The 27973-nt window shown below is 41.6% G+C and overlaps 1 protein-coding gene across 2 annotated transcripts; it reads left to right on the forward strand.

Annotated features, from left to right (window-relative positions):
- Window positions 1-260: 260 nt before the first annotated feature.
- Window positions 261-27932, forward strand: HOPX (HOP homeobox). 2 transcript variants are annotated; one of them, XM_090266830.1, is made up of 3 exons: window positions 261-321; window positions 21473-21629; window positions 27122-27932. In XM_090266830.1, the coding sequence occupies exons 2-3, from the start codon at window positions 21486-21488 to the stop codon at window positions 27197-27199; spliced, it is 222 nt and encodes a 73-aa protein (XP_090122956.1). In that variant the 5' UTR covers window positions 261-321; window positions 21473-21485; the 3' UTR covers window positions 27200-27932. The 2 variants fall into 2 exon arrangements, with proteins under 2 accessions (XP_090122956.1, XP_090122957.1); XM_090266831.1 differs by lacking the exon at window positions 261-321 and adding an exon at window positions 3915-4017.
- The last annotated feature ends 41 nt before the right edge of the window (window positions 27933-27973 follow it).

Genomic DNA, 27973 nt, shown 5'->3' on the forward strand with positions numbered 1-27973 from the left:
ATCTCTCTCATCCAATCTCGGTGACAAGTCTTACTTGGCTAAGAAGGCGATCAGGAACAAGAAACCAGTGCCGAGAAAGTTCTACGAGTCTCCTAAGTCCCCGCCTGAATAGCAAACCTGAATAACCAGGAGAGATGTAACCTCGGCATACTTTCAGTTGCTTTCTTCCTGCCCACGCTGCAGGCTTTTCAGGTCTTTGCTTGAGCGCGAACTCACGGGTGTAAATAACGTGCTGTCAACAGCCTGGGTCAGGCAGCCCAGCTATTTAAATAGGCTGGCATCAGAGACCTCGGCTTCCAGTCCAGGCTTTGCCACTTCCACGTAAGTAACTTTCAGGGCTTTGCCTTTAATGCAGAGGAAGTGAACTTAGTGCAGAAGCGACTGAAATGCTATAGTTATCATAGTTGCTATTTTGCTGGGGAATGGTGGAGGTGAAAGGGAGAATGAAAATTAAGACCTGGCCCAGGGAATGCTGCTGGATGTAAGGTATCAGGTCCTCACAAACGTGCACGGAGTGGATGGAGGTGGATGTGGAGCAAGGGGCCATCTATGTTGGCCTTCCGGCCAATAGGTAGGGTGTTTTTTTCTCTCTCTCTCCTGTCTCTGAAGGACACTCTGAAATCAGCACTTGTAGAACTGTGCCAGATTGCATATAAATTTATCATTTAGAAACCGATTGTGCTATTCTACATCTCAGTCTAAAATCAGACATAATGTGATTTTAAAATATTTTTTTTCTGTGTTCGATGTAGTGGGGAAGGGGCAGTATCTCTGGACTGGGTACAGGTGGCTCAACTGTGAATTTGCCATGCTAATTATTGTAACTTCTGGTTCTCATCATACTTACCAGTTTTGAAAATGAAAATATTGATCTTAAAATGAAAACAAATGCCATGCTCTGGGGTTTTGAGGAAATGTAGGTTTATGATATTCAAGCACAATGGTAGCCAGACAAACTGCTAAATAAAGTGGAATAAGAATTATTGAATAAAAAAGGCACAACATACCACATAGCTTAGGTGAGACAGTCTTAAAGAGAAGAGGAAAGCAAAAGGTTTCCACAAATCAGTGCTCCACTTGACAGGCTCTCAGTGTATTTAGTTTAGAAGGGTTAGTATAACCAGAGCAGGCAGAGAACAAAAGAAAGAAAGGTACTGGGGAGGGGGATAGATAGTAAAGGATTTATAATTAGACACCATAGTCACAAAACGCATATAGGACTATAATAAGGAATAGAGCATGACATTAATTGCACAGTTCCTCCCTTGGGCCAAGGACCTTGGGATTAAGAGTAAGAATCTGGTGAAAGCCCAGAGGCTTTCACAGGTAGTTCCCCATGCCTTTGTCCCCACCATGCACCTTGATGTTCACTTTTTGGATCACTAGAAGTCCAGCCCCTAAATGAAGACCTCTGGTTGAAGCCAGTTCATTATTATTATTATTATTTTCACTGAGCTGACGCTGCTGACTAGGAACGTACAGAGATGCTGTGGGAAGTGGAGACCCGGAACACAGCAGGCACTTCTCAACCGCCAAACTGAAACTCAGTTGTGAGGCCATAAAGGTCTGATTTCAATCAAGCATGTAATGATTAAGGGACTTCTCTGAGCAAAGATAAGTTGGGGGCCAGGAGACAGAGAAAAGAAATGGAAGGTAACTCCTGTTCACAAAGAGCTTGAAATCTAAAGTACAAAGACAAAACTAGTAAGAGGACAGGCAAAAATAAATAGTACATACTGTATGATTCCATTGGTATAAAATGATAGAAAATGCAAACTAATCAACAGAAAGAGAAAACAGATCAGTGGTTACCGGGTGAAGGAGGGCGGGGAGAAGAGGGTTGGGAGGATTGCCAAGGGGCATGGAAAACTTTTGGCGATGGTGGATATGTTCACTATTGTGATTGTGATAGCCATTTCTTGTAAGTAAAAATGTATCAGATTGTACAGTGTAGAGATTATAGTATTATATGCTAATTATACCCCAAAAAACAATACTTTAATAATATATCTTATTTTTAATAATTAAAAGCATCTCTAAAATTCAGCCTATGCAACATACTGAAAAAAATAAGTATGTTGCCCTGATTGGTGTTGACAGTGGGTTGGGCATTGTGCCACGAAGCGAAGAGTTGCCGGTTCAATTCCTGATCAGGGCACATGCCTCGGTGATGGGCCAGGTCCCAGGTTGGGGGTGTGCTAGAGGCAACCAACTGATGTATCTCTCACACATCTATGTTCTCTCCCTCTCTCTCTCCCTCCCTTTCCCTCTCTCTCTAAAAAAAATTAAATAAATAAAAATCTTTTTAAAAATAATTATGTCTAGAAAAAAAAATAATTCAATAAATAAAGTAGAGGATTGTGGACTTTTGTAGAACTGGGAGGGTCCCAGAGATCATCTAACTCAGTGTCAGACCTGGGACTGGGCACCACCCTAACCAATTAAACAGGACCCTTGGGTGTGTAGCATGACATTGTTTTCTGAAACTCCCCAAGTGATTCTGATGTGAAACTCAGACCCTGCTCTTCACACGTGAGGACAGAGAGGCCCAAAGAGAAGGTGGGGTCAATGGACCATGCACCCCAGGGCACAGGGAGGACAGCAATAGGACTTCAGAGGAAGAGGGACCCGAGAGGCCATGGCTTCTGAGTCTTCAAAACCATACTTTTAGCTCTAGCTAGGATCAGGTATCCGGTGTGGTTCAAGCACATTCTTGGAACCCAGACATGCTCTGGGGCAGCCAGCGGGAGGAATTACTCAGACTCAAAGGTGCATTATTTAAGGATTGTGCTAACATGTGAGAAGGGATGGTGAGAAGGGATGTTTCAAAACTAATAGCTTCCTTTGTTCCCTAGATAATATCCAACATAATCCAGAGGATTATAATTATTAAAAAGAATCGTGGCAGAGGCACCACGCACTCTGCTCTGGCAGACAGCCAAGTTGTTCTTTCAGAAATTGGCCAGAGTTGTCTGCATCAGGATGAGCCTATTTGGCACTACAGGGTCTTTGCAAAGTAATTTCCAGGTCAACATCGGGCAAAAGCTTGAGTGGGTGAAGTTGTCTTTGTGGCTTCTGCTCTCCTTATCTGTCCCTCACCTTGGCACCTGTGTGGGTCAGCTGGCCATGTCATAGGTGGTTTCCCATCTGTTCTCCACTCTAAACATGCTTGATTCTTCCAGGATCTCATCTCCTCAAAGCTTTGCTTACCCATTTCTGAAAACTAATTAATGTTATGATGTTAATAGACAATAATTATTTAATGAGTTATGTCTGTTCCTGGTATACTAAATAGGTTCTAGGAAGATAACATATCTGGGAGTTCTATGAAATGTTATATAAATATAATTACTACTTGTGACAATCAGGAAAATCAAAGTTTCAGGCAAAATTTATAATTTCTACTGGTCAGAATTCCAAGCAACTTGCTGGGGGAAAAGATACCAAGATTGGGGGTTTTCAGTAGAATTCCTCAAATCACACCCCATAGGGAATTCCCTACAGACTGTGGGCCCTGAGAGATTTCATTTTTGAATTGGTGCATTTTTTGTTAAATGCATTTGTCCTCATCAGAGATGGTTGCATTTAATTTATATTTCTGAAAAAATGGACAGCGGCCTGAAGGCCATTAAATATCAAGAAATTTTGTTCACAGGGTTTTATACATTTTACCTGGTTCCTTTTCTAGAGCAGATGCCCCTGGCAGAACAGTTTTCCCTGCCTTAGTGATAAGGAAGCCCCTTCCTGCAGCTTACGGCAAGGGCCGCCCCTCAGTTCCTGTGACTCTGGGTCCTTAACAGCCCTTTCTCCCATTGGAGAGCTGAGATGCTGCAGCTCCTCTTGGCAAGTGGCAGCTGCTGTGGCACCTCCTGCCTCTAAAGAGAGGCGTGGCCAGGTGTGTACTTAACCTCCTTCTGGGCTGAAGCAGAGTCTCAGGCGGTTGGGAGCCCAGGGCAGCTGGGCAGACGGAAGGCACAGTCTTTACTGGTGAGAGCAGCATCAAGGAGGGAAGGGAAGGTAAGCACCATGCTGAGCCTCTGGGGACCAGGAGACAGGGGACTCAAGCTCTGGGGGAAAGGATTAGGCTGTTGGCATCGGGGTGGCAGCCAACTCTGGTTTCATACTGCTGTTTGGATTTGTCATTCCAGTGCTATTGACTCTGAACACACATGTGGTTTGGGGTATGTGAGTACATGAGCAAGCAAGTACAGGTCAGGCCGCCCTTTTTATTTGCTGGGAAAGTACCTTCATGGATCCTTACATTGGACGCCCTTCCACAGAACTCCAGTGTTGATAAGTCCTGGCAGAAGATAGCCTGGCTTGGGGAGCAGAGTACAGGGCTGATGATCAGGAACCTGGGTTTTTGTTTTTGTTTTTCCCAGCTCTAACTCAGCTGTAATGGAACTTTAATGCAGGAGGGAACCCAAAAGATCAGTTGTCCCAGTGGATTATTCATAGCACCCCCTTTTATTCTCAAAAATACCTGGCCTGAGCAATGAGCTACATGGTCTCCTGTGAATACAATTCACAAAGGTACAAGAAAGTAAAGTCAGTTGCCTTCAGTCAGTGGCTGAGGTGACTCTGAACTTGGGCCTGCCCAGGCCTCATTCTGACCTTTCTGCCAAGTCACTCACTCCTGTCATGACTCAGTTTCCCTATGGGAAGCATTGTATCTGTACTGCCCAGACAGAGAGCTGTATATTTAAATTGGCTTGCCAAAAAGAAGTTCAGTATGAATGCTGGGGGTTCAAAGAATTGTTTATCACAAGGTAAGTTACTTTATTTGCTTCAGGTTCTAATGTTGCCTTAAGGTTGTGTTTGGATAGCAATAGCAGCTCTTTTAAAAGTAGAGAGGTGAATTTTTACCCATCCTCATACAATTTCTTACAATTTGCTTCAGTAATTTTGATAAAATGTGACCAAACACGAAAAACCTGCCAGATCTTTCAGAACTGCTTTTATGTTAAAAATTAAAACTAAAACTAAAACAACCTAAGGCAGACATCGATCAGTTCTAATACGCTTAGTGCAGAATGGGCAGGAAACCAATGGCAGTCATTCTAGCTATTAGATCTAGACTGATTACAATTGAAGTTTCCTAGGATTCTTAAGGATGTGACAGATCTGCTTAGATAGTTTAGTCTTTGTTGATGTATTTTCATTTCCTTCCTGCGTGGTTTCTCCCTAAGGAAATTTACATAAACAGTCTTCCCTAGTTCTTATATCTCCTCACTCCTTTCCAAATTTCTAGTCTATTGGTGCCCAGGAATGAGATCTGTTTTAGAAAAAACTTTAATTCAGTAACTTATGCCAGGAAATGTTTATCACTTTATTATGTATTCTTCATACTCTTCCTGGGGAGTAGAATAGCACTGCTGAGAGGTGGCTAGAACTGGGCTTTATGAAGCAGGAGTGAAGAAAGCAGGTCATCTCCTGCTTTTATTAGTATTGTATCTGATTCAGGTTCTACAACTTAAAAGGGAGGAGAGTCCTTGGAACTAACTCAAAAGGGCTCCTAGATGACTAAATAATAATAAAAATCCAGTCTGTAAGGAGCAGCAAGAGGACCTGATGTTATTTCACTTGGAAAAGAGAAGGCTAGAAAGCCATTTGATGATGATGTAGAAGAGCATGCAGAGTGGTCATGGAGGTCAATTGCCAGCCATTCACTTTACCCTTTGGATTGGCGTATGCTGCAGCATGAAGGGTGTTAGGTGGGCCATGAAGTATTCCCACACCATGCAATCAATACACTGGAAAGACTTGTATAGGCAAGCTCTGAAAGTTGGGGCAGTCCAACAGTTTTTTAATTTTTTAAGTCTTTTGGCTCATGTTGAGTTAACATATTCCTCAGTTTACCGTACACAAGACCCTGCTTAAGTTTTACATCTCAATCTCTTTCTTTGGCTCTCCTCTGTCCCTCTTGCTCTTTTTATCAACTGAACACCATATTTTTAAATTATATCTTTGTGGCTGATTATATTTCTATTATTTCTAACCTCGTTTTAATGATCTGCTATTTATATACTCTTTGCTTACCTAATCCGTTAGTGATGGACATTTCTGTTGCCTTTAATACCCATAAATGATTCCATAATGAATATCCCCATATGTATACTCAGCCACCCTTTAGATCTGGTTGGTGGGAGACAGGGGAAGGGAAAGGGGTGGGTTAGACAGCCTATCTTTTCTTTAAATAATATGGAATATTGAATTGTCCATGAGAAATGGAGACACAAGATATCACAAGTTCTAGTCTAGTATTTCAAACGTTTGGAAGTTTCACTGAGTTCTTTAGTACTTTACTAGGACTTTAATAGTGACTGAAATAATTTTTTGGAACTTAAAGAGTGTGGTCTCAGTGATCACCCCTTCTCCAGTCATTTTCTTAAATTTGAGCTAGTCAGTTTTAGAGGCATTTCATTTCTCCGTATTGGTCATTGATTACCCTGGCAAAGCAAATAAAATGTTTTAAGAAACATTATTAAATTGAAACTGTTGTAACAATATAATGAATAAAATATACTTTAAAAATAAAATAAAATACATATTCAGCTAAAGAAAAAAATAAAGACATTGTTTGCAAATACTGATTATAATACTATAAGTAAAAAAAGAAAAAATTAAAACAATGAAGAAGAAAAAAAAAAGTCTTACCCTGAAAAAAAAAAAAATCTTATTGATTATAAAGTTGAGTGAGGTTTCTAAAATGTTTACCTATTTTAATGATTACAAAACCTGATGCCATTTGGTTGCCCAACATATCCTGAGTCACTGGGGAGCTGGATTAGAACCTTATTAATGGTACTTTATATTTATATAGTATTTATAATTTAAAGTGCTATTCATAAACATAATCCATCTTATTAAACCCTACAGCAACCCTGTGAGATGGGTGGGGATAGGATTACAGCTTCAACTGTAGATAAAGAAATGAAGGTTCAAAGCAATTCAGTGAGTTGTCCAAAGCCACGTGGAGACTGAAGTAATATTGCTGGAAGGAGAGCCTCCTGCTGCAACATTATGTCTGATGCTCAGAGAAACAGTCTAGTGTAGGTTCAGAGTTATCCTCCAAGCTGGACTTTCTGGTGTATCCGTCCTTTTCAACGATTTTGTGATGTTAATGAGCAGGCTAGAGCTGCACAGCCTCTGTTTGTCTCATTAGTTTGAACACCTGTTCACAAAAACAACTCAATAACACCCATGTAACTGAATCACATGACAACAAGCAGCATGGTTGGCTGGACTTTGGCATGATCTCGGGCTCTACAAAGTACCAGGTGTGTATCATTTTATCCATTACCTCATTACAATCATAAAATAAGAATGGTCGTTGGGCCATAAAAAATAATAATTGATTCAAGTATATTTGTGTAAAGAGATAATTTCATTTTCCTCTAAGAGTCTTTTTTAAAGATTTTATTATGTACAAACACCCTGAGGAACTTGTGCCTGTTTGCGTCAGGCAGATCACAACGGTGTGTGAAAGGGCAGCCGAAACATCTACTGACCCAGCACGGGTAGTACCATGAGGGTCTCTCACTGCTGTTCCTTACTAAGTAATTAGGGCTCAGGCAAAAATATTGTAGAACTGAGCACACATTAAAAAAAAAAAACAAACAAAACATGATGACATGTCCCCAGACTTAAAAATGAAAGCCCTTTTCACAACCAGGCAATGGGAATGAGAACATTTTTAGAAAGAAACTCTTCTCTTTTACATTTTAAAGTGACTGAATGACAACAGAGCATTTTGACAGTTCTATCTATTTGATTCACAATGATCTGTGTGGTTTATCTGTATTAGATTTTTTTAAATACCAGAATGATTTCTATCATCAGCATTTAAGTTTTTGAACATTCCTCCTCTTCTATGCAACATATACCTCTCCCTACAGTACAGTCTATTGATCTAATTAATCTAATTAGCGCTTTCCTAAATAAAATATACTTAGGAAGCTAAATGGGTGACCAAAAATTAATAACATACTCTAAAACATAAAAAGAATATTTATTACCTGTCATTTTGCTTATGTGTGCCATTTTTTCTGTCCACAAACTGTTTAAAAAGTTGGTTCTTTTTGTTATTTGCTTCTAGGCTGAGTAGTCCTAATTTCTTTTTGTTTAATGGTTTTATTTTGAAAATGCTAAAATTTCTACCCCCTCCCATAGCAGAAATCTACCTCTCTGTCAAATTTGTTGGTATATTAGGGCATTGGACATTCTCAAAGAGGAGATCTGATCATACAAGCTACTTTACAAGTCTCACCTCTCCTGTATTATCTGGTGTGAAAAGCCCAGAGTACATGGTTGTGCCCCGTGGAAATCTCTAGTACAAGCCGTTTTTGTTCCTTTGTTTATATTTGATCATGGGACTGAACTGTGTTTGAGATGTAATGGATATTTGCACTTACTAAGCATTAGTACAACCATACCAACAATACCTAAAGCAGGCAGAGGCCCAAGCATTATTTGTCCTACCAGACAAATTTCTACCCTACCTATGCAAACTGCAAGAAAAATGAAAGGTCAGGAAATCTGAAGCCATCCTAAATTCTCATTAACTTGAACCATGCAGAATTGCAACAATATGCTCTCTTAAGAGAAAAGAACAACCTCCTCTCTGCTGCTGTGGTTCTAAGATCATAACAGACCTGCATCTTGCTAATCTGTAACAGCATTACAGATGCTTAAATTCAACAGAAACATATTTACTATTCTACACCTAAGAGAAAAATTTAACATTTTACATATAATCAGGGAACCAGAAGTCCAGGTTTGCCTGGGACACGTCTGATGTATGCTTGGTATGTTCGTGTAATTATTCATAGCACCCCTTTTACACTGAAGTGTTCCAGGTTGGATGACAAATTATATGTTCATGTTAATTTAACAGGTAGGCTGAATACTAAAAAGCACGCTGGTTCAAAATGTTTCATGGACTCCTTAGCTATCCTGTGAAGTAGAAGCCAGGCACAGAGTGTTTGGCAATCAGGAACAGAGCCTAGGACGGACCATTGTCCTCCCCTTTCTTAGGTCAGTGACATCAGTAAACTGTTGATGGGGAATAACACCATCAGTTAAAACCCAGGCCATTTTATTCATCAGAATTGTAGAGGAGAAATGATCCCAGAGGTCATCTGGCCCCATGTCTTTACTTTTCTGGATGAGGAAATAACATAGCACTTTTGGAAACCTGTATATCATTTTAGTTTTCTAAGTCATTCCATGAGCATAATCTCACTGGACCACAACTTCAGTACATAGGAAAGAAAGGAAATTCTCAGCCACATTTTATAGAGAAGAGAACTACATTTCTGATAAGCTTAAAAACCTCAGCCATGGTCATGTGACTATTAAGTAGCGGAGTTAAAACTGAAATCCGGGCCTGACTCCTTGCCTAGTGCTCTTTCTATTACTCCATACCAGTTTAATATTTTCATTTAGTAATGAGGATTTAAAATGTATTCCCTATATACAATTTATCCATTAAATATATACAAACATTCCCTTTGAATTAATCCTGTACATAAAAATGTTTTTAAAAACAAACTACTTTATATCTGCTTCTTTCTTTTCCCACCTACAGAGAGCTCTGGCCAGCAACTAAACTGTTCTTGCCTGACAGTGCTGCTTGGTGGCTGGCTCAGGAAATGCGAGGCATAAACTCTGTCTTCATCCTTTTCCTTTGGGTAGAAAGATGAGGCAAGGACCATGTAAAGTAATCTCTTGCTTTCTCTTTATTGTCCATTAATTATGTCTTGAACAGCCTACTTCTCACATCAATACTTTGCAACATTCCTATCCTTCCTCTTTCCCCCCTTCATTTCAGCTATGTCACAAATACAGCTCTAATTATTATGCCTTTATAAGATAAAGAAAATTCATGTTTTGGCAGTGAAAATAAAGTTCAATCTACAAGCATTCAATAGGTATTCACTGCACACCCAACAATGTTTCAGAGACTATTCTAAGATCATCAAAATTCCCTGAAAACCTTTTTGCATATCTGCACCAAAACTCCAGTCCTCTAAGCCAAATTTTAATTAAACTGCTTTTTCTTAAGCATTTGCTTTCAAAATGAAATGATTTCTTATTAAGTTTTACTAGGATATTTGCACAGGATTATTTTCTACTTTTTTTTTCAGTAACAAATATATAGTATTTTTAGTCACACTCCCTTTGGTGGTTTAGCCTGGGATTCTACCTACAATTTATAATGTTCTTTCTAGAGAAAAATTTTTATGAGTTTCAAACAATCATTGTAGAGATAGACCTTTGGAAAAGCAACCTGTTTGAAATATGGAAATCTCTTATAAAGAGATTATGGAGATAAAACGGCCCTCTTTCATTTGTCCATTTATTTCTAAGGAAGTAGACTATATACACTTACATCACAGCACACACAAAAAAGAAGACTAAAGTTTTATTATTGTCTTCCACAATTTTCTTTTGTTTCACATACAAAACTTTAGATTAGAGCATAAGTTGGGCTATCAATAAAAAGAACTCATTGTATATACAGAGAATTTTATGTCTGGGATTAATTATTAATTCACTGCTGGAAGTCATTCACAGACATCTCCCCTCCAATGGCTTTCATAATACCTTGCTATTTTCTGTGAGTAGCCATAGAAAGTTTGGACCTCTGAGAGACTTGTTCCAACTACAATTTTAGGAAGTTCCTTAATCATTTCAACCAAACTCTGTGCATCTAGGGATTAGGTGGCAGAAATAGTCATGAAGACCCATCTGGTCTGGTTGAAGCCCACCTTTCTATTCCATTCTGTTGGATGCTATAACTTTTTCTCATTTGTATACTATATTATTCACATAATGTTATCACTCAATTGTATCTGTACTAGTTAAAGAAGAGCACATAGGGAAAGAAAACCAGCTTGGCTTGTGGTGCTGGTGATATTAACTAAAATCACTGGCTGGGTCATAGCTGTGTTTGGTCACCAAGCATGAGAAACATGCCACAGGGAAGGAGATGCTGTTCCCAGACTGGCCCCACCCAACAGAGGAGCCAGAGCAGACACAGGACACCATGTTACTCCTGTTCCAGGTGGCACCACATTGCTTTTTTGTCCCTCTGTCCACAACCACCCATCAAGGCTCTTCTGTCTACATAGGTACTCAATACAAAGAAGAAATATATTGCAGTGGTCAATAACATGGACTTGCTGGGTTTGAAACCTTGCTCTGCTACTCACTGGATTTGTATGTGGGGAAAGTTATATATTTCTCCTTGGGAAAGTTATATAAATTTTCATCTATATCAGTTTTCATATGTGTAAAATGGAGACATTAGGAGTGCCTCTTCCTCAGATAATTAAGTGAGTTAATGCATTTAAGATATTTAACTGTCCCTGATGCAATGTAACTACTCAATAAATATTTTGTTGATATTGTTATAATAGGGTGAGGTTCCTGTATGCAGTTCAAAAATATGAATCAGCGCTGTGCTGTTTAGGGCAGTGAGGACCAAAAGGTATTAAAAGGCTGGAAAGTTATATTTTCCAATGTTACATTTTGGTTTTGAACATGGCCAGTCCTGGTTTTTGAAAACACAGAGCAGTGTCTCCCGAATTAATGTCCTAAATCAAGTAGTGCCAGACGGCATCAGTTAAGTTCAGTTTAACAGACATTTAATGCATGCCTATTAAGTGTGAGACACTTCTAATGAATTCTGGAGAGATAAATGTATAAGAGATGACCTATCCCTCATAGGAGAGCATATAATTTAGTGGGGAGGATAGTCCCATGACAAATTATTTCAAAACAATTTTGGGAGATCCAACATGGCAGAGGAGTAAATGGAGTTGCACAAATCACCTCCCAGGGCCAAACTGGAATTGCAATTAAACTGTAGAGAAATCATCTGGAATAACCAACTGAACACTAACTGGAGAGATGCCTTATAACCAAGGACAGACAGAAAGAACCACTTCACCACTGGACTGGTAGAGAGTGCAAAGGAGGCACAGGAGGGCTGGCTGAGCTCCCACCAGAGGTAGCTTCAGTACTGGAGGAATATTTCAGCAGTCAGGGGGTTCCCCCTGAGAAGTGTGGGGTCTAACACCCAAGATGGGCTCCCTGGCTTACAGCACCAGAGCCAGAAAGGAACCCAGATAACATCCAGCTGTGAAAAGCAGAGAGGTTTCTGTCTGCCAGGGAGAGATGGCTGGAGACACAGAGAGCCTCCTAAAGTGCCAACACACAAAATTCCATTTGCAGCCACTTACCCTGGGCTATGGTAGAGGGAGGGCAGATTAGACTAGATATACATGAGGAGAGTCTGGGGCTGGTGGCTCTGGGGAGAGTATTGAAGGAACAGCCACCAGGATCCCTGTGCTGAGTCATTCCCCATAACGCAGAGGCCATCTTTCTCAGGAAGAGCACTCCCCTCCAAGTGGCATCAGCCTGAGGGGAAGCAATTGCCCTATCTGCAGGAATTACTCTGCCCAACCCTATGGATCTTATGCCACACTGCTGAGGAGTACAGATGGAGGTTATCTTAGTGATAAAGTTTAACAACTAAGGCAGATCTCTGAGAGCTCTGAGACTTTAGCTGATCTTCCCCCAGGCCCAGGGCTGATAAAAATCTGTCCTTGGTGTGGAGTCCAGTTCTTTCTGCACACAAACTGGCCCAACAGAGGGATCCACAAGCTATCACTGCTAGCTCCAAACAGGTTGCCCAGGATTGTTCACAGGTAGCATCTGACATAGGTCTGAACCAGAGTCTTTGCAGATCTACCTAATACATAGAACCAAACACAAAGAGGCAGCCAAAATTGGAAGACAAAGAAACATGCCCCAAATGAAAGAACAAGAGAATCTTCCAGAAGAAGAACTAAATGAAAGGGAGGCAAGCAATTTATCAGATATAGAGTTTAATTATTATAAGAGTAATGATTAACTATAATAGAGTGATAATTATAAGGATACTTCAACAGGATGAAAAAAATTTCAGTGTGGTCATTATTCTCATAGACCAAGACAGCCTAGAAAAAACCTACTCACCAATTCATAGAATATTTGTTCCTGGTTATTTTTAACTTTCTCACTACTCATTGTCTTTCCTATTGTTTCCTCATTAATAGATAAAAGGATAAAATGAGGAACGGTGTGGAGGAATGAGCAAAGAAACCATAATTTTAGTAAAGATACCAATAATAAGTGAAAATCAATGCACAATGTAGAAGTGCTAATGAGAAAACATGCTTAAGATATTATGCAACTCTCCCAGCTCCCGACCTTGTTAGTTTTGAGAAGTTTCACCCTTAGATATATCTTTTGATGAAGCAGTATATACAGTACTTGATTGTTTTTTGAAAGGTTCTGATTTCAACCATGTGCTTTACCATTCCAGAAATTTTAAGAAAAGGGACTGTAACCCAGAAAGAGTGAAACTTATGAGCTGTCTGACAGTTTGCCACTCAGGAGGTTTCCCACTGAATGTCTAGCTCTCCCTCATTTAAAGAATAAAACAGTAGTACCTCGGTACTCGTCATTAATTCGTTCCAGAACTTGTGATGAGTGCCAAAACTGACAAGTACTGAAGGACGAAGCATTTTCTCATGTGGCGTGGCAGCGTCACTCATACAAATTCTGGCAAGTGTGATGAGTCCTAAGCAGGCATCAAGTGTGAAGAGTGAAGGGTTTGATGAGTTCTGAAGCCAATGAGTACAAAAACATGAATAATATCTTCTGCAAGCGAGCACATCACAGTTTAGAAACACTGTCCCTGCAATAATATGTGAAAATAACAAGTCTGTGAGCTTGGCAGAGGTGTGTATTATTATACTCCCTTTTCACATAAGAGAAATGGAAGCTCAGCAGTGATGTTTTGAATGATTAGTACGCAAGACTTCTAATTATTTGACCTTTTTACTCCATTAATTTAAATGTCATTTTGCTCTTAATTCTGCTGGGTTTCCTGAAACAGGGGGTCTCTAGGCGAGAGGAAAGTGAATCTAAAGAAGAAGACCTGGAGAGCAGTAAGCTGGATTAACAACTATACGGAGCACATATAGATGTGCACATTAGCTATGCAGAACTTAGAAAAGAAAGCAGCCCTTCATATTTTTAAGCCTTGGATTAACTACTGAGCAATGCAATCCCACAGCATTGAAAATCAAACCTCATGACATCTTTGTCTGACAAAACTTGGGGCAGTAAGACGTACTTGGGATGGTATGGTCCCTGGTGACTAGTTGGAATGGCATGAATTCAAGTACGAGTTGGCATCCCAGACTTCCTGCCTCTCTGAGTCAAATGCATCATGTTCTGGGAGAACATCATGCTTGTCCATGTGAGCTGGCTGGTGGTTCTGCATGTGCCTGGAGCTGTTACACTGAATCAAAAGTTAAGAGCTCAGATCTACCGGACAGCCTTGAAAATATCTCCCCAATTTAGCTGTCTGTGCCTCAAAAAATGGAGTCATAACAAAACTTTAAAGGGGCAATTCCATCATCTCTGTTGACTTGGGGTCAAGTAGACACTAAGGCTTTCCCAGGGGATGTGTGGAGGTCTGCAAGCCGCAGCTAAGGGAGTGAGGCTGGAGAGATCACAGTAGGTTGGCAATGGACTGGCCCACACAAGAAAGACTGGCCCTCCAGCCCCAATTCTTCATTAAAAGTGACAATGACTAAAACTAAAGCTTAACAATCCAAACAGGTGATTCAGAGTTATTTTTGTGTTTCTTTTTTTTTTTAATCCTCACCTGAGGATATTATTGATTTTAGAGGAAGAGAAAGGGGCAGGGGAGAGAGAGAGCGACATTGACAGGTTGCCTCCTGTATGCACACTGACTGGGGATTGAACTCTTAACCTTTTGGTGTACAGGACAATGCTCCACCTGAGCCACCTGGCCAGTGCTCTTTGAATTTAAAAAAAATTTTTTTGAAGATTTTATTTATTTGCTTTTAGAGTGGAAGGGAGGGAAAAAGAGAGAGAAACATTAGTGTGTGAGAGATATATTGATAGGTTGCCTCGCCCCCAACTGGGGACCTGGCCAGCAACCCAGGCATGTGTCTTGACTGGGAATCGAAACTGCAGCCCTTGAGTTCGCAGGCCAGTGCTCACTCCACTGAGCCACGCTAGGCAGGGCTGAATTTCTGACATCCATAGAGCATAAGAAGAATACATAGTACTTTAGAAGTCTAAATTAATCTTGATGCTATTGACATCACAAACTGCCTTTACTGCTGTCACCAGAAGAAAAGTTAGAATTCTGAGCCTTCCTCTGACTCTGTAGACAAGTTAGATAACCTTTCCTGATTGCGAAACAGGACTTATTCCACTTTAAGTTCTAAGAAAGTATTATGAGAGAAACTAAAAACAGTAATATTAATCTGCTTTTGTACTGTGGCTCAGGACCCCATGATCATGGTATTGCAGTTCCAACACATGAGTGTATTATTTGATTTTACATGTTTATAACCTATTTTAAACTCACAGTCTAATAGTCTTTCTCTTTTATATTCCTTCTCTATCCTTACATTCTTTCTCTTTTATTCAATCATTTTAAATTCATCTCGTGGTTTTTATTTAGAAACTTGGATATTTATTTTTTGGAAAGGGCAGTAAGAGACACAGTTAACACAGTTTTAAAGCGCAGAATCACGTTCTGTAGAAGAGAAAATAGCAACATTTTAAACATTATACAGACAAGGTCTGCTGCAATCAGTTTCCCATAATCTCTTGTATTGTTCTTGGTCACCAATGGAAATAACAGGCTAGCCTGGAGACAGAGTCTAAATTCTCAAAAAATACCTCAAATCTCCTAGAACAGGAAATACTTGTAAAAGTAAACAGTAAACATTTGGAACCTTTTAGCCCCAAGAAGTTAAGCAGCCTGAAAATAGAAATAGCTTCAAGAAGGTTTAGATATTATTCATGGATAAAAAGAATACATAAAAAATAATAGCAAAAAATTAAACATTTGGCAATACAAGGGTTGGTGAGGATATAGAGTGAAAGAAATCCTATACAATGCTGGTAGAAGCATAGTTTTGTTCAACAACTTTGAAAAACAAGTTAATATTATGTTGAAAGTTAAAAGCCACATACCTATGACCAGTTCCACTCTCTGTATAATGTCCTAACCCTCCTAGATGTGCTTCAGAGGCATAAATGAAAATGTTCAGAAAGGCAATGTTCATCACAGGAAAAAGAAAAAAAAACTGGAAAAACCCAAGTAATTACAAAATGAAAGCAGCACTGAATATAAATGAACTTCTCTAAATGCAGAAATATGGATGAATCTTGGGAGTATATTGATGAAAAAAGCAATTTACAGAAGAATTATATGTAGTGATACCGCTTTTATACCTCTCAAAAATATACAAAACTAAAAATATGTGTTATTTTGGGAACCATACATATGTGATAGAACTAATTTTAAAATCAAAGGAAGGATAAAAAAAGAAAAAGGAAATAAAAGCAAAAGGATGATTAACACAAAAATAAGAACCTTGGCTTCCTCTAGAGGCAGATAAGCCTGAGGGTGGGACTAGGAAGGAAATACAAGTATCTTCCATAGGCCTGGTAATGATTTAATTTTAAATTGGGTGGGGTTCACTAGTGTTTATGTAATTTATGGTTTATACCTTACATGTACATTAGATATAGCCTTAGACACTTAATAATCTTTGAATGGAAAATGATAATGTTTACTTCCTTAATCATCTAGGTAGACTTGGTGGAAAACAACTCCCATGCTTATTCTGAAAATGTAGTTTGCTACCAATAACCAGATGAAACAAAAGGAAAACCATTGGTCTGATCAAGGATGTCTTTCTTTAAGAAAAAAATAAAAAATTTCTAATTTCAAAATAATAAATGTGAAAAACCAGAAAAACATAAAGAAGAAAAATTTTACGTCATCTGTAGTTCTACAATCTGGATATAAACACTGTTAACATTTTGCTATATTTTCCTACAGTTTTTTTTTAACTATGTAAAATTGGAATCAATATAGCATTTAAAAGTGTACTTTCTCATACAGGTTTGGAATCTTGTTTCCCTGAAGACAGCAGTGATGCTGTGTGTACATGGTATATTCATAGTCTAATGTTTAGGGTTTTTTTTTAAAGATTTATTTGTACATTTTTAGAGAGAGGGGAAGAGAGGGAGAAAGAGAGTGAGAGAAACATCAGTGTGTGGTTGCTTCCCGCCTGCCCCTAACTGGGGGCCCACAACCGAGGCTTATGCCCTCACCAGAAATCCAACTGAACCAGTGACCCCTTGGTTCACAGGCCGGTGGTCAGTCCCCTGAGCCACACCAGCCAGGGTTAATGTTCAATTTTAAGTTCTATTATATAAGTTGTCTATATAAATGACAACTTAGCTTTTAGTATTTCCCTCACTGAAAAATTTAAGGAAGTAGAGGACAACCAAACTCAAGGTTGCCAAATCCTTTATACTGTAATTTTTAGCTTCTAAATCAATTATGGAAATTGGTATGATGGGGTGGAAGAAATTTTTCTTTTGATGACCTGCTTTCTTAAACTCTGATCTCAACACAAGAATACATTTTTTTTTCTGAAAGATTTTAAAAGTTTTATATTTTTCTAATTTTTGAAACCATAGGACATTGTCTTTTGGTAATTCATAATTTTTAAAGGCAATTTACCTATTCCTGACCATATATACAAAAGATTAATAGCATGCTGTTTACATCTTTATCCAATGTGTATTTTAAAAGCTTATTCCTTTAAAACTACCTCAGCCTACCTTCTAATCAACTGTTGAGATGATACACAGTGTTAGAGTTAGAAGATATTTTCACGCATCTCTACAGGTATAAGGCATGAGTTCTAAGCATTTATAGTTGATTTTAAGGATTAAACATCAAAATCTTAGCTTAAAAACTTTTTGTGTCTCTCCCACTCTGGATTCCTAAAATATGGTTCTGATTCAGGAGACCTGGGGTGGGTTTGGATGTTTCTACAGGTGATTCTGAGGCCCAGCCAGGCATGAGAACTACTGCTCTAAGCTTAGGGATGTTAACCGATCAAAAACCAAAACAAAATTCTCTCTTCTTTAACCCGACCTGTGTTAGGGAGGCAGATCTTTCAATATTCCACGCCTTTGTGTCAGTTTCTGAGAGTCATAGCTTAAGTGATCCCCCTCCCACCTGGTCCAGAGTAATTCAGCAAGTGATGAGTGGGAAAATCTGCCCCCTTCCAAAGACCCACGACTTTTCGAGGAAATGGCAGTATATCATTTTTTTTTTTCCTCACTTAAGAAAATACAAAATGCTTCAAGAGCTCATTGCCTCCAGGAACTTCACAGTGAACATAAAGGAAATTCAACCTAAAGAAAATTGGGAGATGGCCCTAAAGAATGATTAATCTCTTTTTTTGTTTTCATTTTTGCTTTTGGCCAGCTCACTATGGGACTCTTTTTATGAGGAGTGTCTGCCACTGATAGTCTTTTTCTCTTGGTTTGATAATAGTGGCTTTACAAAGAGGTCAGAAAGGCTGGGAGAGGGAGGAGAAGATGATAAATGTGAATCAATAGCAATCTCTACAGGTTACCAGTTGTAGCACTTCCTGTGAGCTAATTCATATAGGTAAATACCTTTAAAATAAATAGTTTTAGGATTAGGGGACAAAGGTAAAGCGGTCTACCCAGGCTTTGGAATTAATTTAGGGGAAAAAAAGCCAGCAACTTTCATTTAACCATTTATGAATTATCTTCCCCCATCCACAAAAGAAAACACAGCCACAGGACAAAGTACTCTTTGAACATTTCATAAGACATTAACAACCACAGCAACAATAGAATTTATGTAAAATTAAACTTTAAGAAGTTTTGAAATCTTTTTAGTTCTTTTCATCTGAAATTGTTTAGAGTACTTTTGGAGAAACTTTTTAAGTTTCCTAATTGGAAAGAGCTGAGAAGTTTTATAAGGCCAAGGTCACTAGAATGATTTGGTTTATAAGTTTCCTTTAAAAGAAAGAGAGAAGAAACAAAGAAGCAGTAGCAAGCACTTGTCAGCCAGAGAAGGCTGAAATAATAGTTTTGTGAAGTAAAGTAGATCTCACTGGAGAGGTTAGATCTTTATCTTAATTTCTAGAAATCAAGTTTATTTGGTGTACCTTGGAGAAGAAGTAGGTGCTTTCAGATGGTCTTCCCACTGATCTCCTTAGCAGCCAGCCAAGTCTGATGATCCTCAGCCAAAAAACCCAGGGAATACTTTAAAGTCAACCAGGGCCTACCCGTGAAACCTCATACAAATCCTATAACAGGAAGCCACAAAAATATAGTGAGAGACAATGCACCTGATTAAGTAGAAAAACATTAGCTGCCCTTGAAGTATATAATAGCAATTAAATAATAAAAAGAGGGAAAGTACATGCATAAGAGTCCTTGAATCTGAATGCAGTTTAGAAATTTGTATATTTGACTGATATTTATGAAGAACTGAGGATTCCACAAAGAAGTAGCAAAAGTTTTCAAGGAAGAACCAACATAATTGTGTCAATGGAATTAGATGGAACCTTTCTAGGGCAAAAAATAAAATCAGAGGTGGCAGTTTCCCCTTTCTTGTGTTCTTTTAGGCAGAATGAGCAGTGGTGGATGGTTCCAGTGGGCAGCTGTGGCTTGAACTGATATCCTAAGAGGGCAATCAGTGCCCATTCAAAATGGCAACTAGCCCCTGCCTGCATTTTACACTGATTTTTTTTTTCTTTCTGCCGAACTGGAGACAGATGGCCTGTTGAAGGGGGTCTAGCAGAGCACGGGACTGAAACTGAAGCTAAGACTTCCGGTTTAAGGGCGCTGGTCACTAACTGGGCAGCACTGGGAAAGTCGGCCTTCCCAAGCCTCCTTCTTCTGGGCTGTTAAGAGGAGAAAACTGGAGTTGATTTTCAAGATTCTTTCCAGCTCTGAAGTTCTGTGTCACAGAAAGCAGGAGGTAGCTGCCAACAGAAGAGGAGGCATCTCTGACCTGGCTGGGCCCTGTCCTGACTCAGCACTGTGACAGAAATCCCTGCTACAGAATTTTAGGAGGGGAAGCACTGAGCTCCCTCAAAACACAGGGAGGTTTTTCAGTGACCTGACAAGTGGCTTGAGCTCCAGACTCTCAAGACTCTCACAGTAGAGGAGAGAGGTAAAGCCATTTAGTTAGGGAGCCTGGGATGCAAGTCACCATGGAAAAGGTCACAGCAACCCACAGTAGAAAAAGTAACATTAGGTGCAAACCACATCAAAGCATGCTCAGGATTTTACTGGAGGGTTTTGTAATTGTTTGTTACAACAACAAACCAATGTGATTCCCATACTTGCACTTGTCTTTTACCGTCAGCAATGTCAAGTCCTGACCTGTTTGTACCAAACCCACAGCCAAGATCTTGAAGACCAACTTATACCTCGGTATATTTTAAACTGGGAAGAGGGAGTGGAGGGGTGCACAGCTGCCCCCCCCCCCCATTCCAAGTCTTCTTAGGAACGGAGGAGATGCAGCAGGAAGTCCTGTTGCTCCAAAATCTGCTATAGCAATGTTTGCCTCTAAAGCAAGGAAATACAAGAGACGGTGAAGCTTATAGTGGACCCATTCTCTTAACTTTGCAGTATATTTTAATACAATTACAGGGGAAACCTGAAATTTTTAAAAGACAGGTGTTGTGGGTTTTCCTCAGATGGGTTTTGGCTCTACCTTGGAAGTCCTCACCTAGAAGGGACAGGTACATAGTGAAGTGGGCTCCTCCCTGTGGAACAACGATGAGGCCACGAGGGGCGGTGAACAGCCAGGCTGGCCAGAGGCCGCAGACTCATGCCTAAAACTCGGGGTGGAGGGTGGAGAAGGAGGGTGCAGATGTCCGAGTGACTCAGACAAACCCGCAGGTGAAGATTTCTCCCGATGCTCGGTTCCCGGCCTTGCGGGCTCCGGGGTAAATCGGGTCTCGGTGGACCTATCTCCACCTCTGTCACGGCGAGAGGTTAAAAGCGCCGCCCCAGTTCCCCAACTGTGAGAAGTCACTTCTGTCCTGTGGGTCATTTCTTCGGAGTCGGTGTGGGGTGTACAGCCAGCCCTCCCTGGCCAGGGCCCCTTTAGAAGCAGATCGACACGAACTGGTGAGGCGTCCCGCCGAGGTCTCGGCTTGTAAACCGCTCCGCCGCGCCCCCTGCCATCTGTCAAGCCAGTCCCATGGCTCCCTCTCCCCGGATGAGGCTTTGAAGGCCGTTTTTCAAAATCAACGCGTGCTTCCTTCTCTGCTTCCTGAGAGCCTTAAGGCCGCAGGGCGCGCGGCCTCTCTGGCTCCCCCCGGGGAAAAGCGGCGTAAGCCTCCCGGGCAGGTCCGGCCGCAGCCTGCAGCTGCTGGGGACCGCGCCCCCGTGCGACTGCGGGAGGGTCAGCCCGCGGGCTGAGGGCGCCCGGCCGCGCCCCATCCCCGTCCCCGCGTGCGTCCCGCCCGCCGCAGCCTGGCTCACCGCCCCGCTTCTCCTTCTCCCGCAGCCGCGCCGGGACCATGTCGGCGGAGACCGCGAGCGGCCCCACAGAGGACCAGCTGGAGATCCTGGAATACAACTTCAACAAGGTCAACAAGCACCCGGACCCCACCACGCTGTGCCTCATTGCGGCCGAGGCCGGCCTTTCCGAGGAGGAGACCCAGGTGAGATCCCGCACGCCCCGCGCGCCCCCGGACCCCTGCGCCCGGCTCCACCACGCAACCCTCGCCCGGGCGTCCAGTGACTGTAAGAGCGCCCCCCAGCTCGCCTCGCCGCACTCCCCTGATCCTTCAACGCTTCTGCCCGCACCCCGGGAGCTCCATCCCGGGAGCCCAGATCCTGCATCGCTGCCTCGGCCGCAGACCAGCTCCCGGCTCCGCGGGCTCCGCGTCCGCCCCTCGGTCCCTAGCCCGCGGTGGCTCCCCTAGGGGCTGCTTAGAAACCTCTCGTTCAGCCTCCCTTCTCCCTGCTTTTCCAATCTCCACAACAGCCCGGGATGAATGCTCTCGCCGGCCTCTGGGTGGGGAGCAGCGTCCCTGAACCACTCTTGCCTCGCTTTCCCGGGCTTAGTTGCTCCCCTGGGCTGTGAGCGAAACTTTCCCGAGAGGTGCCGAGTGCGCTCTGAGCCCCGCGCTCTCAAATCGATCACCCGCGAGAGTGTCAGAGCTGGAGGGGACCTTAGCGATCAGGTTTGGCAAACGGGGAAACTGAGGCCCAGAGGAAGGAAATCGCCAGGGTGGCACGGGTCGTTAAGCACGCTTTTTTCCACCCGCATTCCAGCTTCCCCTTAGCTGCATAGCTAGAATTGCATGTAGCCGAGGAGATTTGGTTCGGATATTAAAACATTCGCCAGTTCTAAGGTTTAGTCTGTTTCTGGACTTTTCCAAGAAGGTAGATGTCTGAGATTACAGCTGAAAGGAGTGGAAGCAGATGTCCCCTTAAATGCATTGATTTATTTTATCTATTTTTAAAACCTATATTATCCTGAAAATTGTTTAGGAACGAGAATGAAACACTATCCATAATTATTAACCTCCAGGTGCAGTGCTGGCTCCTCCAGCTGACTTTTAAAATGTATTTATGTATTTATTTGGTAATCCTGCCTAAACTCTTGACTTTTATTTTCCCTTTGTTCATGGAAAGACAATTAGTTATTCATGATAAAACTACTTGGAACGGTTCTAGCATCTCTCCCATGGGAGCCCAAAGCACTTCACACCTCTAAAGCAGAGATATTCTTACTCTTTCCATTGCATAAACCAGAGCATCAGACACGGTCCTCTCCTCCCCATGAACCACACTCAGATGAGGTTTAAAACGTTGTAATGGGTGCTCAGGTGGATCCTAGACCTAAGACCCTGGACCCCAGGCCCAAAAGGATTTTTACTCATTAAGTTAAATATGCTTTGGATAACTTGCCTCTAGAAAATCCTCATTCCTAGGTCAGATAGAAAGTCAAGCACGCCTGTTTTTAGCAAAGGAAACAGCAGGACTTAGGAGAAGGTGATTTACTGTAACCAGAGTCTTACAGCTCATGTTTCTTGGAACACCCTGAGGAGGCAGCCTGCTAAAGTTTTATCATTTAAAATCTCAAGGTATATTTAGAAATGAAGAGGCATCACAGAGACAATAATTACTCATCTTTTAAATAGAGGGTGTGAATTTATTGTGGGCACAGCACTGACTAGGGGTCTAAGCTCTTCTCAGCCTGATTCTCCCATGGTAAATTATCATCATCGCCTTGCCTGTAAGGCGGAATAATTATGTTGACAGTCTGTAATGGCGAATACTTGCCAGGTATTCTTCCAGGCACCCTCCAAGTATTAAATCACTTACTTGTCACAAACATGCTGTGAGGTATGCATTATGAGTCCCATTGTACAGATAAGGGAACTGAGGCACGGAGAGGTTAACTAACTTGCTCAGGTACACAACTAAGAAGTAGCAGAGCTAAGATTTGGACCCTGGTAGTCTGGGCACAATCCAGACTCCTAACCAGGATGCTACACTGTCTCCACAGAGAAGGCGTGCAAACAACTCAGTGGGCTATGAGAAAAAGACTGAAAATTTAACTTCTACTTCCTGGGGGGCGGGGGTGTATATATATATATATATATATACACACACACATTAAGTGACAGTCATCTCAGGCTATATTCAAACTTTCCTCAAGATTGACCTTATTTAGAGAACTGAAATGAGATCAAGTGAAGGGCAGGAAGAAAGGGCACCTGCTTCTGTCTGTGGTTGAGGTCAGCCAATCCAGAGCCCTGCACAGCAGATTCATCTGCCCCTCTCAGCCAGCCCTTCTCCCATTTCCCCTCTTCTACCTTCCTCAAATGAACAAATGGTAGACCCAGCCCTGAAATGAGTGGGTGTAGGGGTGAGTCAGCCTCATAGCAGGGCCCCTGGCTTCCTTTTCCTGCCATGGGGCCAACACCTCCTTCCTCCCCGAGGCTGCCACCGCTGGGCTCCCCTCTCTGTCATCCTGCATAGACCCGCAGGGACGCATCTGAGAGCCCAGTGCTGAGACAGAGGCAACACTTAGCAAGTTCAGGGAAAGAGGATTCCAAGGTAACCCTCTGGATCTGTTGAGTCTCATCTATCAACTTCCCATTCTTTCCACCCCCACCCTCCTGCCCATTCAACCCTTCCCAACCCCTTCCACCCCAGCATGCACTGGTGAATGAGAATGGTTTCTTCTTTAATCTTCTCAAATAACACATTTTAAAAACTGTCTTCTAAAAAAAAAACTTTCTTCTGGAGATATCATGCCAGTGATAACATTATTTTTATTTATTGCAGGCTTTGCAAGGGACCCTTTAAATAACTCAGGGAGGCCAGGATGTGCTGGGCCTACACAGAAGCAGTGGCTGGTATCAGCACACCCCCTGTTTCTATACTTTATTAGTGTTGTTCCTTTACACAAGGAAAGATCATCAAATTAATTTTTATTTTCTATATCTGATTCTCTCATTCCTAACACCCCCCACCTCCAGAATTAGAATCATATTCTTCATTTTTGCAGAACAAGAAATACATTAGTGGAATAAAAATAAGCACAACATGCTCTTATGAGATAACAAACTAAACTTGATTCACATTCCTGATGTTTCGGCAGGAACAAGAGGGACTAAAAGGGTGAAATGTTCTCTGACCGGGGGCTTTGAGGACGTCCTTCTAACTGTCCCACTGTAGGACCATGCTCTCTGCTGTGGAGGGGGCACCTATGGGGACCTAGAGTGACGTGAAGGGTGGTCTAATAGAAATAACTTTTTAAGTAGCATTTGCTGGGATCCTAGAATGGGTTTTTCTCCTGACAGTAATTTGATCGCTCCTACATTTAAATTAGATAAACCTGACAGAATACCAGCCCCTGTATCTTTTTTGTTTTGAAGTCAGTGTTAGAAGCCTCTGGGAAAGCTCTTTCATCAGCCCCTGGGGAAGCTGAGATGATCTAGCGTTTTCTATTATCGCTGATTGGAGCCCAGTGTAGCTGGCATTGGTTCTTAGAGAGGCTTCCAAGTATTTTTATCTCCTCTTCGTGTCCTGGGACTATTCCCAGAACTCAGTAGTTTTAGTTGTTAGGCATTTTATCAGTGGAATAAAGACCTCTAAAGGTCTCCCCTTGAAAAGGATGAAATGTTAGTTGCTAGAGAAAAGGACAGGAACAATGTAATTTTGCCTCCACCCCTCCCCATCACAGTGTCTAATTATCATCTGTTCACTTGGAGTAAATAAATCTCCGTCAATGGGGTGAGGGTAATGAGGGCATTCATTTATAAGCAAGCCAGGGATGAATGGCTTTCCCAGGGGATGTCGGAAACAAAAAAGAGAGAGATAAAGCCAGGTGGAAAATTAGTATTGATGGGAGTGAGATGCAGTAAGATTCAGCTCCAGAGGGGGGAGATAAGCAAGCAAGGTGTTGAATGATTTTTGTTGGACAAGAACTGACTTGCTAAATTACTATATATATGCTTGATTTATAATATATGTCTTTAGAAAAGAGGAGCTTTTCTTGAACTTTGGCCCATCCCCCAATGCTAAGGTTCATTTTGTTAAGCCACTGGATGCCAACTCACCAATTCACCAATGTGGTCCTTGCTGAAGTTATTTTCAGTAGCTGTATGTTAATATTCTGCTTCACGGATAGTGTAAAGATGTGGGTGGCTCTCCTGAATGAGGCCAGCTCAATCATTTTGTCTTAAATGAATCCTGATAGAAAAATGAGACTTTCCCCCTCCAAGTTTTAATTAGCTGGTCTTTAAAACTCCACCCTTTCTTCAGCTCTGGTAACTGGAAATCCTACTGAGTCAGACCTTGTAGTGTTGAAGACCCCCCACAGAGCCGCCTCATTCACAAAACTGGAGCCGTGCTGCTCTCACACCAGATTTCAGCGTTAACTGAACACATGCGTTAGGCTTACCGAAGATAATGGTGCCCACCTTTAGCAGCAGAACTTTGGCTAAAGGCACCAGAGTTACATGAGCTCTCTCTTCTCCTTAAGGACAATTATCCCCAGGAATGAAACATGGCAGCTGGAAAGCAACCCCCAAAGAGAAAGCTTCCCTAAGGGTGGTCCGCTGTCCTTGGCTTTAGAGTACTTTTCTCTGTTGCCACCCCGCAGTACAAAGGTGTGCAAGACAGCTGATATTAACAGCTGTGTACGGTGTTTCAGTGTGTGAACTCTGTTGTACAGTTAGGGCGAGTTGGAGGTATGCGGGGCAGCCAGCTTAGCATTGGTGCGGAGCCCTAACCGGTCTTGTGGCCTCACTGCCTTCTAACTCCACAGGCCTTGATTCTTGGAAATACTCCTTCTCCTGTGGCTCTCACCCTTTCTTCTGATCTTGAGCTCATGCCAAACTTCCTTTCAGCTCACTGGCTCTCTGCAGAGATGACGTCTTCCCCAGCATGGCCCTAGAGCCCTGCCTATTTGTTCTGAGGTTAAATGGGCAGCTGGGCAGGTGTCCATCTATGCTAAGTCATAGTCCTCTAGATCTTTCTTACTGCACCGTCTCCATCAGCACATCCCAGGTCTGGCATCCCATAACTGTGCTCTTTCTGCTTCCTTTCTGCCCCCTCATCTGCTTACCCCTAGAAGAGGAAAATTTTAGAAAACCAGAAGGGATGATGGAGACCGCCCTGAGCTTACCTCTTCATTTATAGCTGAGCTGACTGGTAAGCCTTGTGCTAAGGCCTGAGGATGCAATGATGATAAGATGCATCCAGTCTCTTCTTTCATAAATCTTATATTCTAGAAGGAAATGCAGGTTAAAAAGTGAAGATACAGATAAGCAACTATAGATATTAAAAGTTCTGTGAAGGTAGCAAAGTCTTAAGATGGGTGGAGAGCCTGCTTTAAATAAAGTGGTCAGGAAAGGCTTCATTGATAAGTTTTTATTTAAACTGATGTCTGAGAATGAGAAGGAGATCATCAGGTAAAGAATGAAGATAGAAAATTCTAAACATAAGACACAGCATGTGCAAAGGTCCTGAGGCAAGAAAGGTAGGTGTCACAGTGAGAACCACCCCCATGGACACATTCCTTTGTCTCCTTCCCATTTGGACCACAGAGCCTCCCTTTTAAAAGAGAATGGACTTTTTTTTTTTTTTTTTCAGTATGTGACAGGTAATTTTGCACATTTCTCTCCTCCAGAAATGGTTTAAGCAGCGCCTGGCCCAGTGGCGGCAGTCAGAAGGCCTACCCTCGGAATGCAGATCCGTTACAGACTAAGAAGATGGTGGGCACCGCAGCCTCGCTCCATGAAGATCATCTGCTGTTCCTCTCCTCGGCTTAACCAAGCTATTTTGTTTTTTTAGTGTAGTGTTGTATGTTCCACTGTTAGCTATCCTGCTATTTAACACAATGTTGTATTTTTTTTAATGTACATAACTAGAAAAGAAAATAATGATAGGAAGCTATGTGCAGCTTCTATGTAAAGCAGTGGCTTGGCTGGGAAAGTGGTGTGGCTTGCGTTTCCCTTGGGTCATGATGACAGATGGTGCAAAAACCACCTGAGTTTGCTTTTGATCATCACCTCCCAATAACAATTTATCTTCAACATCCATTTCAGAGCAGGCAAGGCCTCTGTTGAAAAGATAACGTGGTCAAGAGGGAGAAACATTTCCTTCTGAATCTACATCCCTAAGCTGTTTTCCTTATGGTTCATTTATTACATTGAGGTTGAATGAGATTACAGAGGAATATTTTAGTCATTCAGATTTCATAAAGTAGTTCGTTGGATTAAAGCTGCATTAACTTAGAAATAACCCAGTTAGGCTAAAAGACAGAAACTCCGCAAGTAGCAAGACAGAACAGCAAGCAACTAACAAAAGACATCCACTAAAGTCTTTAATTTACTTTATTTAAATGTGTGTGTTAAATTTATTTTGCTAAACAAAATGAACTGCTTTTTGTCTCTAAAATGATATTCTAAATAAAACCCTATCTTTTTGTTGAAAATGCACTGAGTGAGTCCTCTGAAGATTTTTTACTGAATAATAAACA

Source organism: Furipterus horrens, unplaced genomic scaffold (assembly GCF_987537825.1).
Source record: "Furipterus horrens unplaced genomic scaffold, mFurHor1.1.pri manual_scaffold_2, whole genome shotgun sequence".
Classification (NCBI taxonomy): Eukaryota; Metazoa; Chordata; class Mammalia; order Chiroptera; family Furipteridae; genus Furipterus; species Furipterus horrens.

Bases quoted from the DNA above. Each gene is read 5' to 3' on its own strand.
- HOPX (XM_090266830.1), top strand. From the start codon at position 21,486: ATGTCGGCGGAGACCGCGAGCGGCCCCACAGAGGACCAGCTGGAGATC. The intron at 21,630-27,121 runs GTGAGATCCCGC...TCTCTCCTCCAG, and splicing joins TTTCCGAGGAGGAGACCCAG to AAATGGTTTAAGCAGCGCCT.